This window comes from Ovis aries, chromosome 21, assembly GCF_016772045.2.
Source record: "Ovis aries strain OAR_USU_Benz2616 breed Rambouillet chromosome 21, ARS-UI_Ramb_v3.0, whole genome shotgun sequence".
NCBI classification, from domain to species: Eukaryota; Metazoa; Chordata; class Mammalia; order Artiodactyla; family Bovidae; genus Ovis; species Ovis aries.
In genome coordinates this window covers 9,233,365-9,249,367 of record NC_056074.1, presented here as the reverse complement: position 1 = coordinate 9,249,367, position 16,003 = coordinate 9,233,365, and the positions used below count along the sequence as shown (strand labels likewise).

Genomic DNA, 16,003 nt, shown 5'->3' with positions numbered 1-16,003 from the left:
GAAAACTACCTGCAAAGGATAATTTCTCCCACAATAATCCCTTCCAGGACTTAACAATTTATAGTGTTCACACATATGATTTCATTTGATCCTCTCAACAGTCCTGTAAGGCAGGTATAACAAGAATTAGCATTAACTTCATTTTATATGTGAGGAAGCTACATGACTTGCTCATGGTCATCCTGCAAGTGGGGTTCAGCCAGATCTTGAACCCCAAGTTGCTGACCCCAGGTCTATCTCAGTGTTATTAGCATCAGGTAAGCCGTGGCTAAGTCTATCTAATGTCTTAGGTCACACTGCAGAGGGACCTTGAGAGTCTTCTAGAGCAGTGATTCTCAAACTTTATTTCTTAGAAACTTAAAGGTCCACAGTGATACTTGGGATACTTGGGAAGCCACTCTAGGAAAGTGAGAAGTCTGGGTCCTGGGCTACTAGTCCAAACGAGCTCTGTGTTTATGTCTCAGGTAAAATTTCTTTGAAAGGAAATGATGTTTGAAACTCCAGAATACTAATCTAAACTACTCATTTTATAGATTGGAAAAGACCCATAAAGATCACATAATTTATCCTTGTTCACACTCAACTAAGGCTAGAAACCAGTCTTTTTGATTGGGATAAAAGTTAATCCTCTCAGTACGGTGCTTTGTCTGCCTCTGAAGTTCTCTGACTTTAGCGAGTAATCAGGAATACTTGCGGGGCTGGTTGCAGAGTTCTGAGTCCTCTCCCCGCCTTCCTCCACTGACAGAGGTTCTACTCAATAGGGCTGGGGTTGGGTCTGAGAACTTGCATTCCAGGTGATACTGATGCTGCTGAACCAGAGAACACATTTTGAGAATGACTTGTCTACAGGATATAAAACAACAGAAAAGTCAGCTGCATTGGCCAGCTAATTTCATCCATCTTATTTCAGTCTGGGAAAATGGTAAAAAGGAAGTTCCTCCTTCAGAATTTATAAATCCACTGCTCTCACCGTATTACTACACATTCCTCACCAGCTAGCACTGATATTCTATCACATCAAAGATCCTAAATGATCCATGTAGCAGATGGCATTGGCGTTCCAGCCCACAGCCCCTTACCAGCTTCTGAGCTCATCTGCAATTGCACTGGGTGGTTGGCATGCTCCCTGCCAGCCTCCCACCTCAACAGCTAACATTTCTTTGTGCCTCTGTCTGGGGACTTTCTTTAGTCAACAAGAGTGTGCTCAGTCCGCAAGCACTGTGTGTGTGTGTGTAATTAATATCCCCACTTTCCAGGGTGACCTTCAAACAACGAGGCTATGACACTGCAGAAAAATACTCCAGAGTCACCATCTCTCTGGGGGACAACTGTGAAGCTTGTTCAAATGACTCCTCAGAGGGCCCCTGGTGAGACTGAGCCCCAGTCTCCCACAGCATCAACTTGCTCATTAGTGCACCCTTTCTTGGCATTTCTCCCTTTCCATCCACTCCTCCCCCTTCCTTACTTGTGCTTCCAGGGACCACTTCCTACATAAATTATCTGGATTGCAAGCTCTTATCTCAGAATCTGCTTTTGGGGAAATACAAATGAAGACACTCAAAGTTCTTCACGAAATTCATGGAAGCATCACCTGCTGTCAGACCCATATCTGCTTTTTTTCACCTCTCCATTCTATGCCCGAGGGCTTTATTTAAAGGTTTTGGGGCTGGACTCGATGGACATGAGTCTGAGTGAACTCCAGGAGATGGTGATGGACAGGGAGGCCTGGCGTGCTGCAATTCATGGGGTCACAAAGAGTTGGACACAACTGAGCAGCTGAACTGAACTGAACCCAAGTTCACAAAGAGTCAGACACAACTGAGCAACTGAACTGACTGAACCGAATCCAAGTTCAACAGTGTGTTGCAAAGCAGAAACATCACTCTGCCTACAAAGGTTCATATAGTCAACGCTGTGGTCTTTCCAGTAGTCAGGTATGGTTGTGGCAGCTGGACTATAAAGAAGGCAGAAGGCCAAAGAATCGATGCCCTAGAACTATGGTGCTAGAGAAGACTCCAAAAAGTCCCTTGAACAGTAAGGAGATCAAACCAGTTGATCTTAAGGAAGATCAACCCTGAATATTCATTGGAAGGACTGATGCTGATGCTGAAGCTCCAGTATTTTGGTTATGTGATGCAGACAGATGACTCATTGGAAAAGTCCCTGATGCTGGGAAAGACTGAGGACAGAAAGAGAAGAGGGCATCAGAGGATGAGATTGGATGGCATCACCAATGCAAGGAACATGAACTCTGGGTGATGGTGAGGGACAGGGAGGCCAGGCGAGCTGCAGTCCACGGGGTCACAAAGAGTCAGACACGACTGGGCGACTGAAGTACATGAAGTACAATAACAACAACAACAAAGCCAAGTTCAGTGCACTCAATGGGAGTTAAATGATACAACGATTGTTGCTGCCATAACAGTAGCAAAAATACAGACTGTTGAATCACGTGCAGATACTCATGACTCATTAATTGTACACCTAAATAGTCACTCTTTAGAAAGAGGCCCAAGTTCATGTAGTTCCAGATCTGTGAAGGATGACAGCTGAAAAAACCTGGCATTATGAATATTTTTCAAGCATGACTATAAAAAGCAACCATCAATTCTGAAATGGAGATAAGTTTCCTTTTGTACTGTTAAAGCAAGATTAACCTTCAGCAAATATTTACATTTAAGGAGTGGAGTTTCAGCAGTGATGACATCAACATTTGTCAAACTGCAGTTTGGATCTCAATTTAAAAAAAGAGCTATCGCAAAAACAATTAAATTGTCCTCAAATTGGAGCCAAATAGTGGAGACAGATCCCTTTGGTTTAAAACATAATTAAATTAATCAAATTGTATCCTAAATAATAGAGCTATTTCATGTATTTAATTCCATTTATTGTTGGTGGCTTAATTTTTAAAGAAAACAGCCTCATTGTGGCATAACTGACATATAATAGCAGTACAAATTTTGACATAAGCATGCACCCAAGAAACCACTGTGCTGGCTTGGTTTTGAAAGCAAGTCTACCTAATTTTAAGTGTATATCATTTTTAAATCCAACTTTGGAATAATCTATTAATTACACTTATATAGTGACCACTATGAGCTAAAGCTCTTTACATTACTCCCTATTTTAAATGGCTGAGTATGCTCCAAAGTATATAGGTGCAAAACAATAAGTAAATTCCAATCTCCAGAATTTAGAGGCATATCTCGCAAATAGTATTAACAATAAGTGCTACCACTTACTTGAGTTAGAAAAGGCTGTGGTCCATGCGATCAGATTGAATAGTTTTCTGTGATTATGGTTTCAGTGTGTCTGCCCTCTGATGCCCTCTCGCAACACCTACAGTCTTACTTGGGTTTCTCTTACCTTGGACGTGGGGTATCTCTTCACAGCTGCTCCAGCAAAGCACAGCCACTGCTCCTTACCTTGGATGAGGTCACCCCTCCTGACCTTGAACGTGGAGTAGCTCCTCTCAGCCCTCCTGCACCGGTGCAGCTGCCGCTCCTTGGATGTGGGGTTGCTCCTCAGGCCGCTGCTCTTGACCTCGGAGTAGGGTAGCTCCTCTCAGCCGCCGCCCCTGACCTCAAACATGGGGTAGCTCCTCTCAGCCACTCCTGCAGTGTTGCAGCCTGGCACTCTTGGTCACCGCCCCTGACCTTGGGCATGGGGTAGCTCCTCTCTGCCATGCTTCTGCATGATCCATCGCAGCCACCTCGCTTCAGAAAACTAGCCAATCTAATCACACGGACCACAGCCTTGTCTAACTCAATGAAACTAAGCCATGCCATGTGAGGCCACCCAAAACAGGCAGGTCATGGTGGAGAGGTCTGACACAATGTGGTCCACTGGAGAAGAGAATGGCAAACCATTTCAGTATTCTTGCTTTGAGAACCCCATTAACAGTATGAAAAGGCAAAATGATAGGATACTGAAAGAGGAATTCCCCAGGTCGGTAAGTGCCCAATATGCTACGGGAGATCAGTGGAGAAATAACTCCAGAAAGAATGAAGGGATGGAGCCAAAGCAAAAACAATACCCAGCTGTGGATGTGACTGGTGATAGAAGCAAGGTCCAATGCTGTAAAGAGCAGTATTGTATAGGAACCTGGAATGTTAGGTCTATGAATCAAGGCAAATTGGAGGTGGTCAGACAAGAGATGGCAAGAGTGAACATCGACATCCTAGGAATCAGCGAACTATAATGGACTGAAATGGGTGAAGTGAATGCAAATGACCATTATATCTACTACTGTGGGCAGAAATCCCTTAGAAGAAATGGAGTAGTCATCATGGTCAACAAAAAAGTCCAAAATGCAGTATTGGATGCAATCTCAAAAATGACAGAATGATCTCTATTAGTTTCCAAGGCAGTCCAAGCCTATGCCCCAATCAGTAATGCTGAAGAAGCTGAAGTTGAACGGTTCTATGAAGATCTACAAGACCTTTTAGAACTAACACCCGAAAAAGATGTCCTTTTCATTATAGGGGACTGGAATGCAAAAGTAGGAAGTCAAGACACACCTGGAGTAGCAGGCAAATTTGGCCTTGGGATGCGGAATGAAGCAGGACAAAGGCTAATAGAGTTTTGCCAAGAGAACACACTGGTCATAGAAAACACCTTCTTCCAACAACACAAGAGAAGACTCTACACATGGACATCAACAGATGGTCAACACTGAAATCAGATTAATTATATTCTTTGCAGCCAAAGATGGAGAAGGTCTATACAGTCAGCAAAAACAAGACCAGGAGCTGACTGTGGCTCAGATCATGAGCTCCTTATTGCCAAATTCAGACTTAAATTGAAGAAAGTAGGGAAAACCGCTAGACCATTCAGGTATGACCTAAATCAAATGCCTTAAGATTATACAGTGGAAGTGAGAAATAGATTTAAGGGACTAGATCTGACAGACAGAGTGCCTGATGAACTATGGATGGAGGTTCGTGACATTGTACAGGAGACAGGGATCAAGACCGTCTCCATGGAAAAGAAATGCAAAAAAGCAAAATGGCTGTCTGAAGAGGCCTTAAAAATAGCTGTGAAAAGAGGAGAAGCGAAAAATGAAGGAGAAAAGGAAAGATATAAGCATCTGAATGCAGAGTTCCAAAGAATAGCAAGGAGAGATAAGAAAGCCTTCCTCAGCAATCAGTGCGAAGAAATAGAGGAAAACAACAGAATGGGAAAGACTAGAGATCTCTTCAAGAAAATTAGAGATACCAAGGGAACATTTCATAGAAAGATGGGCTGGATAAAGGACAGAAGTGGTATGGAGTGAGAACTCCAGTTAATCCGCACGTGAGTGCTCAGAGCCGACCAGCCGACGGGTCTTCCCTTCGTTGTTCTGCGTCTAGCCTTCTCACCCGGGACTGCATTCAGTGCACTAACGAAGCTGTCCCTGCTTCCGCTCCACAGCTTCCAAGGGCCAGATGATGGAGGAGCGTGTCAACCTGATGCACATGATGAAACTCAGCATCAAGGTCTTGCTCCAGTCTGCCCTGAGCCTGGGCCGCAGCCTGGATGCAGATCATGCCCCCCTGCAGCAGTTCTTTGTAGTGCTGGAGCATTGCCTCAAACATGGGCTGAGAGTTAAGAAGAGTTTTATTGGCCAAAATAAATCTTTCTTTGGTTCTTCGGAGCTGGTGGAGAAACTTTGTCCAGAAGCATCAGATATAGCCACTAGTGTCAGAAATCTACCAGAATTAAAGACGGCTGTGGGAAGGGGCAGAGCTTGGCTTTATCTTGCGCTCATGCAGAAGAAACTGGCAGATTATCTGAAAGTGCTTGTAGACAATAAAAATCTCTTGAGTGAGTTCTATGAGCCTGAGGCATTGATGATGGAGGAAGAAGGGACAGTGATTGTTGGTCTGCTGGTGGGACTCAATGTGCTTGATGCCAACCTCTGCTTAAAAGGAGAAGACTTGGATTCTCAGGTTGGAGTGATCGATTTTTCTCTCTACATTAAAGACGTGCAGGATCTAGATGGCGGCAAAGAGCATGAAAGAATCACAGATGTCCTTGATCAAAAAAATTATGTGGAGGAGCTTAACCGGCACTTAAGCTGCACAGTTGGGGATCTTCAAACCAAGATAGATGGCTTGGAAAAGACTAATTCAAAGCTTCAAGAAGAGCTTTCAGCCGCAACAGACCGAATTTGTTCACTCCAAGAAGAACAGCAACAATTAAGAGAACAAAATGAATTAATTCGTGAGAAAAGTGAAAAAAGCGTAGAGATAACAAAACAAGATACAAAAGTTGAGCTGGAGACTTACAAGCAGACTCGGCAAGGTCTGGATGAAATGTACAACGATGTGTGGAAGCAGCTGAAGCAGGAGAGGAAAGCCCACCTGGAACTAGAAAAAGAACTGGAGTTACAAATTGGAATGAAAACCGAAATGGAGATTGCAATGAAGCTGCTAGAAAAGGACACCCATGAAAAGCAGGACACTCTAGTCGCCCTGCGCCAGCAGCTGGAGGAAGTCAAGGCCATTAACTTACAGATGTTTCACAAAGTCCAGAATGCAGAGAGCAGTTTACAACGGAAGAATGAAGTCATTACATCCTTTGAAGAAAAAACCAATCAAGTCACGTCCAGCATGAAACAAATGGAAGACAGGTACAAAGGCATTTCAATGGAGAAAGGATAGTTTTTTCAATAAATGATATTGGAAACAGTTGGGTATCCATAAGCCAAACAATGAACCTCAATTTAGGCCACACCTTTATATAAAAGTTAAAAAGAATCATGAATCTACATGTAAAACTTAAAACTAAAAACTTTTAGAAGAAAACATAGGAGAAAATCTTTGTGGCCTTAGGTTAGACAAAGAGTTAGATGTGACATAAAAGCTCTGTTCATAAGAGAAAAACTTGATAAATTGAACTTCCTCAAAATTTAAAACTTTTGTTCAGTGGAAGACACAGCTAAGAGAATAAAAATCCCGTATCTGACAAAGGACTCATATCTAGACTATATAAAGAACTCTCAATGAACAATCCAGTCTAACACAGACAAAAGACTTGAAAAGACCCTGCATCAGATAGGACATATGGAGGGCAAATAAGCACACAAAAAGATAGTCAAGAAATCTGTTGGATATCTTAACACTAACTATGAAATATTAGAAAGAAAAAAAAATTGCTGTTTAAAATCACATTAAAAAAAAAAAAACAACCCTAGGGATAAACCTAACCAAGGAGGTGAAAGACTTTGAAGATGATTCAAGGAAATGTAAAGATATGCCATGTTCTTGGATTGGAAGAAGTAATATAGTTAAAATGACCATACAACCCAAAGCAACCTATAGACTTAATGTGATCCCTATCAAATTACCTATGACATTTTTCACAAAACTGCAACAAATAATCCTGAAATTTATATGCAACCATGAAAGACCCTGAATGCCAAAGCCATCCTGCGGGAAAAGAGCAAAGCTGGAGACATAACCCTTCCAGACTTCAGACAATACTACAAAGTGATAGTAGTCAAAACAGTATGGTATTGGCACAAAAACAGACATGGATCAATGGACAGAATAGAGAGACCAAAAATAAACCCACACACCTACATCAATTAATCTCTGACAAAGGAGGCTAGAATATACAATGGAGAAAAGACGGTCTCTTCAGCAAGTGTTGGCAAAGCTGGACAGCCTCATGTAAATCAGTGAAGTCAGAATACTCCCTCACGCTATATGCAAAAATAAATTCAAAATAGTTTAAAGACTTAAAAAAAAAAAAAAGAAGTGGTATGGACCTAACAGAAGCAGAAGATATTAAGAAGACGTGGCAAGAATACACAGAAGACCTGTACAAGAAAGATCTTCATGACCCAGATAATCACAATGGTGTGGTCACTTACCTAGAGCCAGTCATCCTGGAATGTGAAGTCAAGTGGGCCTTAGAAAGCACCACTACGAACAAAGCTAGTGGAGGTGATGGAATTCCAGTTGAGCTATTCCAAATCCTAAAAGATGATGCTGTGAATGTGCTGTACTCAATATGCCAGAACACTGGAAAACTCAGCAGTGGCCATGGGACTCGAAAAGGTCAGTTTTCATTCCAGTCGCAAAGGCAATGCCAAAGAATGCTCAAACTACCGCACAATTGCACTCATCTCACATGCTAGTAAAGTAATACTCAAAATTTTCCAAGCCAGGCTTCAGCAATATGTAAACCATGAACCTCCAGCTGTTCAAGCTGGTTTTAGAAAAGGCAGAGGAACCAGAGATCAAATTGCCAACATCTGCTGGATCATCAGAAAAGCAAGAGAGTTCCAGAAAAACATCTATTTCTGCTTTATTGACTATGCCAAAGCCTTTGACTGTGTGGATCACAAGAAACTGTGGAAAATTCTTCAAGAGATGGGAATACAGACCACCTGACCTGCCTCTTGAGAAATCTGTATGCAGGTCAGGAAGCAGCAGTTAGAACTGGACATGGAAAAACAGACTGGTTCCAAATAGGAAAAGGAGTACATCAAGGCTGTATATTGTCACCCTGCTTATTTAACTCATATGCAGAGTACATCATGAGAAATGCTGGGCTGGAAAAAGCACAAGCTTGAATCAAGATTGCCGGGAGAAATATCAATAACCTCAGATATGCAGATGACACCACCCTTATGGCAGATAGTGAAGAGGAGCTAAAAAGCCTCTTGATGAAAGTGAAAGAAGAGTGTGAAAAAGTTGGCTTAAAGCTCAACATTCAGAAAACAAAGATCATGGCATCTGGTCCCATTACTTCATGGCAAATAGATGGGGAAACAGTGGAAACAGTGTCAGACTTTATTTTTTGGGTCTCCAAAATCACTGCAGATGGTGATTGCAGCCATGAAATTAAAAGACGCTTGCTCCTTGGAAGGAAAGTTTTGACCAACGTAGACAGCATATTCAAAAGCAGAGACATTACTTTGCCAACAAAGGTCTGTAAAGTCAAGGCTATGGTTTTTCCAGTGGTCATGTATGTATGTGAAATTTGGACTGTGAAGCAAGCTGAGTGCCAAAGAATTGATGCTTTTGAACTGTGGTGTTGGAGAAGACTCTCGAGAGTCCCTTGGACTGCAAGGAGATCCAACCAGTCCATCCTAAAGGAGATCAGTCCTGGGTGTTCATTGGAAGGACTGATGCTGAAGCTGAAACTCCAATACTTTGGCCACCTCATGCGAAGAGTTGACTCATTTGAAATGACCCTGATGCTGGGAGGGATTGGGGGCAGGAGGAGAAGGGGACGACAGAGGATGAGATGGCTGGATGACATCACCGACTCGATGGACACGCATTTAGGTGAACTCCAGGAGTTGGTGATGGACAGGGAGGCCTGGCATGCTGCGATTCATGGGGTCGCAAAGAGTTGGACACGACTGAGAGACTGAACTGATCTGAACTGAACCACTTACTTAGCATCTATCGTTGCCAAGGTCTATTTTGTAACTTTTTAGATACATCATTTGTAACCGTCACAACAGTCCTTTGAGATCAATATTACTAATTCTGTCTCACCAGTGAGCAAACCAAGATTAGAGACATTGAGTGACATTGAGTGAGATTAGAGACACTTAGCTAGCTAGAATATGACTAAGCTGGGAGTGAGAGTTATCCCACTATGCTATTTCCCAAATTGTTAATTTATTCAACAAATATATGCCAGGCTCTAGGTTAGATGTTGGAGATTATAGCAGTGAAGTTCATGTTTCCAGCATCATTAACTTAATAATCAGGGGTACAGATTGGCCACTTCACTGAAATACATTTTAACATATGTATAAAGATGATAAAGATGATAAAGATTATGAACATATCCATCACTGCTATAAGATTCCTCTTGATCCTGCCTAATTCCTGTCTCCTAACCCTCAGTTCAGTTCAGTCACTCAGTCGTGTCTGACTCCTTGCAACCCCATGAACTGCGGCCCGCCAGGCATCCCTGTCCATCACCAACCCCTGGAGCTTGCTCAGACTCACTACCCTACCTATAACAAAGCAACCGCTGATCTGCTTTCTTGTGCTGTGATCAGTTTGCATTTTCTGGAGTTTCATATAGATGGAATCGTGTGTGTGTGTCAGTCATATGCTCTGCGACTCCATAGACTGTAGCCCGCCAGGCTCCTCTGTCCATGTGATTTCCCAGACAAGAGCACTGGAGTGTGTCGCCATTTCCTCCTCCAGGGGATCTTCCTGACCCTTGTCTCTGCATCTTCTGCATTGGCGGGTGGATTCCTTATCACTGTGCCACCTGGGAACCCCAGATGGTATCACACATACGTATTATTTGCCTGATTCCCCTTGGATATATTTGACCTTTATTCAATTTTTTAAAATCAGCTTTATTGAAGCATAACTAACAGACAAACTCACCAATTTTAAGTGTAGAATTTGATGAGTTTTGATACAAGAATATTAATGTAATCACCACTAAATCAAGATACAGAACATGTGAAGAGGGATATTTTAAGTCTAAGCCAAGTTTTACCCTTAAAAGCACAAAATTTATTAGTTTCAGAAAAAGCCAAGTGTGCTGCACAGGGGACATTCATGCATATCCTGGGAGCACACTAAAATCAGTGCCACTTTGCCTCCTTTTTAAACCTGCACCGTTGTGGGAACTTGCATTCTTATTGTTTGTGGGAAACCTTTGTGACTGCTATTCCCAGGTGGTGCCAGTGGTAAAGAAACCGCCTGCCAATGCAAGGGATGCAAGAGACGCGGGTTCGATCCCTGGGTCAGAAAGATCCCCTGAAGAAGGAAATGGCAACCCACTCCAGTATTCTTGCCTGGAAAATTCCGTGGACAGAGGAGCTCAGTGGGCTACAGTCCACGGGGTCGCAAGATTTGGACACGACTGAGCGACTGAACACAGGCACACACCTTACTCTTCTTTGAAACACCCCTTCAGTGCTTTGGGAAACAACTTCAGAGAGAACGTAACAGGAAGGGCCCGACTTCGATTCATTCACCTCTGCGATTTCTCGGTCGCCAGCCAGTCCAGTCACCTGCAGTGGAGAGCTTCACGTGGCCCCAGCGTCCGTCAGTCAGGCCATCTCAGTCTCTTTGCTATCTGTTCCCCAGCCTCCAGCCTCTCCCCACGCCATTCCCTCTAAACATCACCGTTCCACATCTCGCTTGGCAGCCGTGCTTTCAGCTTGCTGGGAAGTCTCTCCTCACGGCCCAACAGTGCCCGCAGGAGCAAGTCCACGCTCCGGGAGGCCGCCTTCATAGGCTCCACCTGCTCGTCCTGCTGCTGAGGAGCAGCTGGGAGCCAGCTTCCAGGGCTGAGCCCGGCTCCGCCTGGGTGGGCTCTGGGCGTTTCGAGCTCCCTGGCGCTGGCACAGCGTGTGGAGTGGCCGGGGACTAGACGAAAGACATCAGGACCATACTGGTCGCAAGGGGATGCAAACGCACACCCTAAGCTTTGTCTGTTGCTGTTGTTTAGTCACCCAGTCGTGTTCGACTCTTTGCAGCCCCATGGACTATATAGCCCACTAGGCTCTTCTGTCCATGGAAATTTCCAGGCCAGAGTTCTGGAGTGGGTTGCCATTTCTTTACTCTAGGGGATCTTCCCGACCCAGGGATCAAACCTGCATCTCCTGCCTGGCAGGTGGATCCCTTACCACCTGGGAAGTTTTACTTAGAAAGTCTAAGTAGGCCTTTTGTTGGCATTATTAAGAAATGTCAGTGATGTATGTGAGTGTGGGGATTCAGACTTAACAATAGTTAGAGCTTTTGTTGCTGCCTGTGTTAATTTTTTTTTTTTTTTTTTTGTCAAATACAAAACATGATGTGACTGGGTTCCTTTCTGAAAGGATCATATTTCACTTATCCAAACATTCACTAAATATCTCTTGAGCACCTATCACATATCTGGCTCTGTGCTAAGCCCTGGTGGTACCCTGGGGAAGCGGAGAGGTGCTGTGCTACGCCCTTACAGAGCTAACAGATGAGTCGATGACTCGGGCCAGGGCGAGGAGAGCCACGAAGAGGAGATGAGACGCCTTCCGGGAGCCGTGGGGACACGGCTGGCCCGCCCGCGTCCGCTCAGCACCCACCAGGCAGACGCAAGGCTCCTTCCCCGCAGGAGCGCCTCTGACCACAGGGAACAGGAGCTCGGCCCTCTCCCGGCGCAGGCTTAACTGCGGGGGAGTCAGGGCCCCGGGGGGCTGCCCCGGGGGCAAAAGAGGACTGAGAACTAATCACCCCGCTCCCCCCTGGGGCAACCTCCGACAGCTCTGAGGCTCTTCTCTGCCGCCTTAGCTGGAGCTGCCAGTACAAAATGCCAAAAACAGCAGCATTTTTTCTCACAGTTCTGAGAAGCTGGGTGGCTGAGATTAGGCTGCCAGCATAGCTGGTTTCCTGTGAAGCCTCTCTTCCTGGCGTGTGGGCAGCCACCAGATCTCTGTGTGTGCACGTGACCTCTTGTGTGACCCCAGAGGGAGACACACAGAGAGGTCTCCAGTGTTTTCCTTATTTTTTTTTTAAGTATAGTTGCTTTACAATGTTTTATTACTTTCTTCTGTAAAGTGAATTGGCCACGTGTGTGTGTGTATATATATATATGGGCTTCCCTGGTGGCTCAGCTGGTATCCGCCTGCAATATGGGAGACCTGGGTTAGATCCCTGGGTTGGGAAGATCCCCTGGAGAAGGGAAAGGCTACCCACTCTAGTATTCTGGCCTGAGAATTTCATGGACTGTATAGTCCATGGGGTCATAAAGAGTCATACACGACTAAGCAACTTTCACCTCATATATATATATATAATATTTATTTAAATATAAAATATATTTATCATATTGATTTTTTAATATATTTATATACATATATCGCCTCTTCCTTGGAATTCCCTTCCCATTTAGTCAGAACAGAGCAATGAGTGGAGTTAGGTTCTCATTAGTTATCTATTTTATACATTCAGTTCAGTTCAGTTCAGTCGCTCAGTCGTGTCCGACTCTTTTCAATCCCATGAATCGCAGCACTCCAGGCCTCCCTGTCCATCACCATCTCCCGGAGTTCACTCAGACTCACGTCCATCGAGTCAGTGATGCCATCCAGCCATCTCATCCTGGGTCGTCCCCTTCTCCTCCTGCCCCCAATCCCTCCCAGCATCAGAGTCTTTTCCAATGAGTCAACTCTTTACATGAGGTGGCCAAAGTACAGGAGTTTCAGCTTTAGCATCATTCCTTCCAAAGAAATCCCAGGGCTGATCTTCTTCAGAATGGACTGGTTGGATCTCCTTGCAGTCCAAGGGACTCTCAAGAGTCTTCTCCAACACCACAGTTCAAAAGCATCAATTCTTTGGTGCTCAGCCTTCTTCACAGTCCAACTCTGACATCCATACATGACTACTGGAAAAACCATAGCCTTGACTAGACAGACCTTATTCAGCAAAGTAATGTCTCTGCTTTTGAATATGCTGTCTAGGTTGGTCATAACTTTTCTTCCAAGGAATAAGCGTCTTTTCATTTCATGGCTGCAATAACCATCTGCAGTGATTTTGGAGCCCAAAAAAATAAAGTCTGACACTGTTTCTACTGTTTCCTCATCTATTTCGCATGAAGTGATGGGACCAGATGCCATGATCTTCATTTTCTGAATGTTGAGCTTTAAGCCAACTTTTTCACTCTCCTCTTTTACTTTCATCAAGAGGCTTTTAGTTCCTCTTCACTTTCTGCCATAAGGGTGGTGTCATCTGCATATCTGAGGTGATTGATATTTCTCCCGGCAATCTTGATTCCAGCTTGTGTTTCCTCCAGTCCAGCGTTTCTCATGATGTACTCTGCATAGAAGTTAAATAAGCAGGGTGACAATATACAGCCTTGACATACTCCTTTTCCTATTTGGAATCAGTCTGTTTTTCCATGTCCAGTTCTAACTGTTGCTTCCTGACCTGCATACAGATTTCTCAAGAGGCAGGTCAGGTGGTCTGGTATTCCCATCGCTTTCAGAATTTTCCACAGTTTATTTTATACATAGCAGTGTGTATATGTCAGGGGCTTCCCTGGTGGCTCAGTGGTAAGAAATATGCCTGTAAAGAAGGAGACCTGGGTTCAATCCCTGGGTTGAGAAGATGCCCTGGAGGAGGGCACAGCAACTCACTCCAGTACGCTTGCCTGGAGAATCCCATGGACAAAGGCACTGCAGCCCATGGGGTCGCACAGAGTCGGACATAACTGAGCAACTAAGAGGCAGCAGCAGCAGCTTGTAAAGGTCAATGTCAGTCTCCCAGCTCACCCAGCTCTCCCTTCCTGCCTCGATAACTAGCCATACGTTTGTTCTCTATGTCTGTCTCTATTTATGCTTTGCAAATAAGTTCATCTATACTATTTATATAAATTCCACACATATGCATTAATAGACGATATTTGGTTTTCTCTGACTTCACTCTCAATGACATCTCTAGGTCCATCCACGTCTCTGCAAATATGGTGCTTCTTTTCATAAAGACACTAACCCTACTATATCTAGGCCCCACCTTTATGATCCCACTGTAGGACCTTCTTGATTTTTAATTACCTCCTAATATGCCCTATCTCGGAGAAGGAAACAGCAACCTACTCCAGTATTCTTGCCTGGAGAATCCCAGGGACAGAGAAGCCTGGCAGGCTAGAGTCCATGGGGTCAAAATAGTCAGACACGGCTTAGTGACTAAACCACCACCACCACCATGCCCTATCTCCAGACACAGTCACAGTTCAGGTTAGGGCTCCAACATACACCTTCTGGGGGAACACAATTCAGCCCACAGCATATACCATCTTCCAGAGTTCTCCAGTGAGGCTGAGCCCCAGTTACCCATCTCCCAGGAACTTGCTCACTAATGCATGCTGAATTGTTTTTTTTTTCCTTCCCTCTTCATTTTCCTGTCTTCCCACCAGAGTGTCCTGAGACTATCTCCCAAATGAACAGTTTGCACTCAAATTTCAATCTCAAGGTATCCTTCTGCTGCTACTGCTGCTGCTAAGTCGCTTCAGTTGTGTCCGACTCTGTGCAACCCTATAGATGGCAGCCCACCAGGCTCCCCAATCCCTGGGATTCTCCAGGCAAGAACACTGGAGTGGGTTGCCATTTCCTTCTCCAATGCATGCAAGTGAAAAGTGAAAGTGAAGTCGCTCAGTCGTGTCCGACTCTTAGTGACCCCATGGCCTGCAGCCCACCAGGCTCCTCCGTCCATGGGATTTTCCAGGCAAGAGTACTGGAGTGGGGTGTCATCGCCTTCTCTGAAGGTATCCTTCTAGGGGAACCCAGCCAATGACCAGAGCGCATAACGGTGGCCTGCCATAGACCGGATGAGATTTTAGAAAGCCTTACCAACGGTGTCAGGAATTCTTTCCTAAGGGCTCTGTAGGAAGCCACTAAGGTCTTAAGCAAAGGACTGAATCTCTGGAAGGATGTAGAGAAAGGATTAGAGGAGGTAAAAAGTTGACTCAGGCAACTAGTTGGGAATCTATTCTTCAGTCAAATTAGGACTAAATTGTGAGCCATATTAGAAAGGAGGCAGTGAAGACAGAGACTGACTTGGTGCCTGGTCCATAGTGAGCCACTCAACAAATATTTTTGGATGAAAATTAATGAATGGGCTCAATTTACCCAGTCTCAGGGTAGACTGACAGAACTCAAAGACTGATTAGATCTGGGGCTGGGGGGAAAGGAAGGAACTGAAAATGCTCCCTGTCTGCAGAATTAAACAGCTAAGTGGATTCTGGTTCTATTTGCTGAATATGGATATAGCCTCGAGGAGCAGGGGCAGATACAGGTGGTAGGAGATGAGTTTGATGCATGATATACATGTGAGACATCTAACTGATGCTGAGTAAGCAGTTGACTATACAGGTTTGGAGCTGGGTAGGAAATCAACCTGAATATTCATTGAAGGACTGTTGCCAAAGCTGACGTTCCGATACTTAATGCCACCCAATGAAAACAGCTGACTCATTGGAAAAGACCCTGATACTGGGAAAGACTAAAGACAAAATGAGAAGGAGGTGGCAGAGGATGAGATGGTTGGATGGCATC

General features: G+C 44.4%; 1 protein-coding gene and 1 long non-coding RNA gene across 4 annotated transcripts in view; one reads left to right on the top strand and one right to left on the bottom strand.

Annotated features, from left to right (window-relative positions):
- The window catches only part of LOC121817498 (uncharacterized), a 74,468-nt gene that overhangs the window by 9,132 nt on the left and 49,333 nt on the right, over nucleotides 1–16,003 (bottom strand). Inside the window, exon 14 of one of the 3 annotated variants that reach the window (XR_009597810.1) lies at nucleotides 12,804–14,015. The exons of the other annotated variants lie outside the window; for them this stretch is intronic. This is a non-coding gene — a long non-coding RNA (uncharacterized LOC121817498). Of the gene's footprint in view, nucleotides 1–12,803; nucleotides 14,016–16,003 lie in introns of those variants that run through there. 3 annotated transcript variants of the gene reach the window in all.
- LOC101113971 (RUN and FYVE domain-containing protein 1-like) lies at nucleotides 5,273–6,659 on the top strand. Its single transcript, XM_042237832.2, has 2 exons — nucleotides 5,273–5,295; nucleotides 5,413–6,659. The coding sequence occupies exon 2, from the start codon at nucleotides 5,427–5,429 to the stop codon at nucleotides 6,642–6,644; it is 1,218 nt and encodes a 405-aa protein (XP_042093766.1). The 5' UTR covers nucleotides 5,273–5,295; nucleotides 5,413–5,426; the 3' UTR covers nucleotides 6,645–6,659.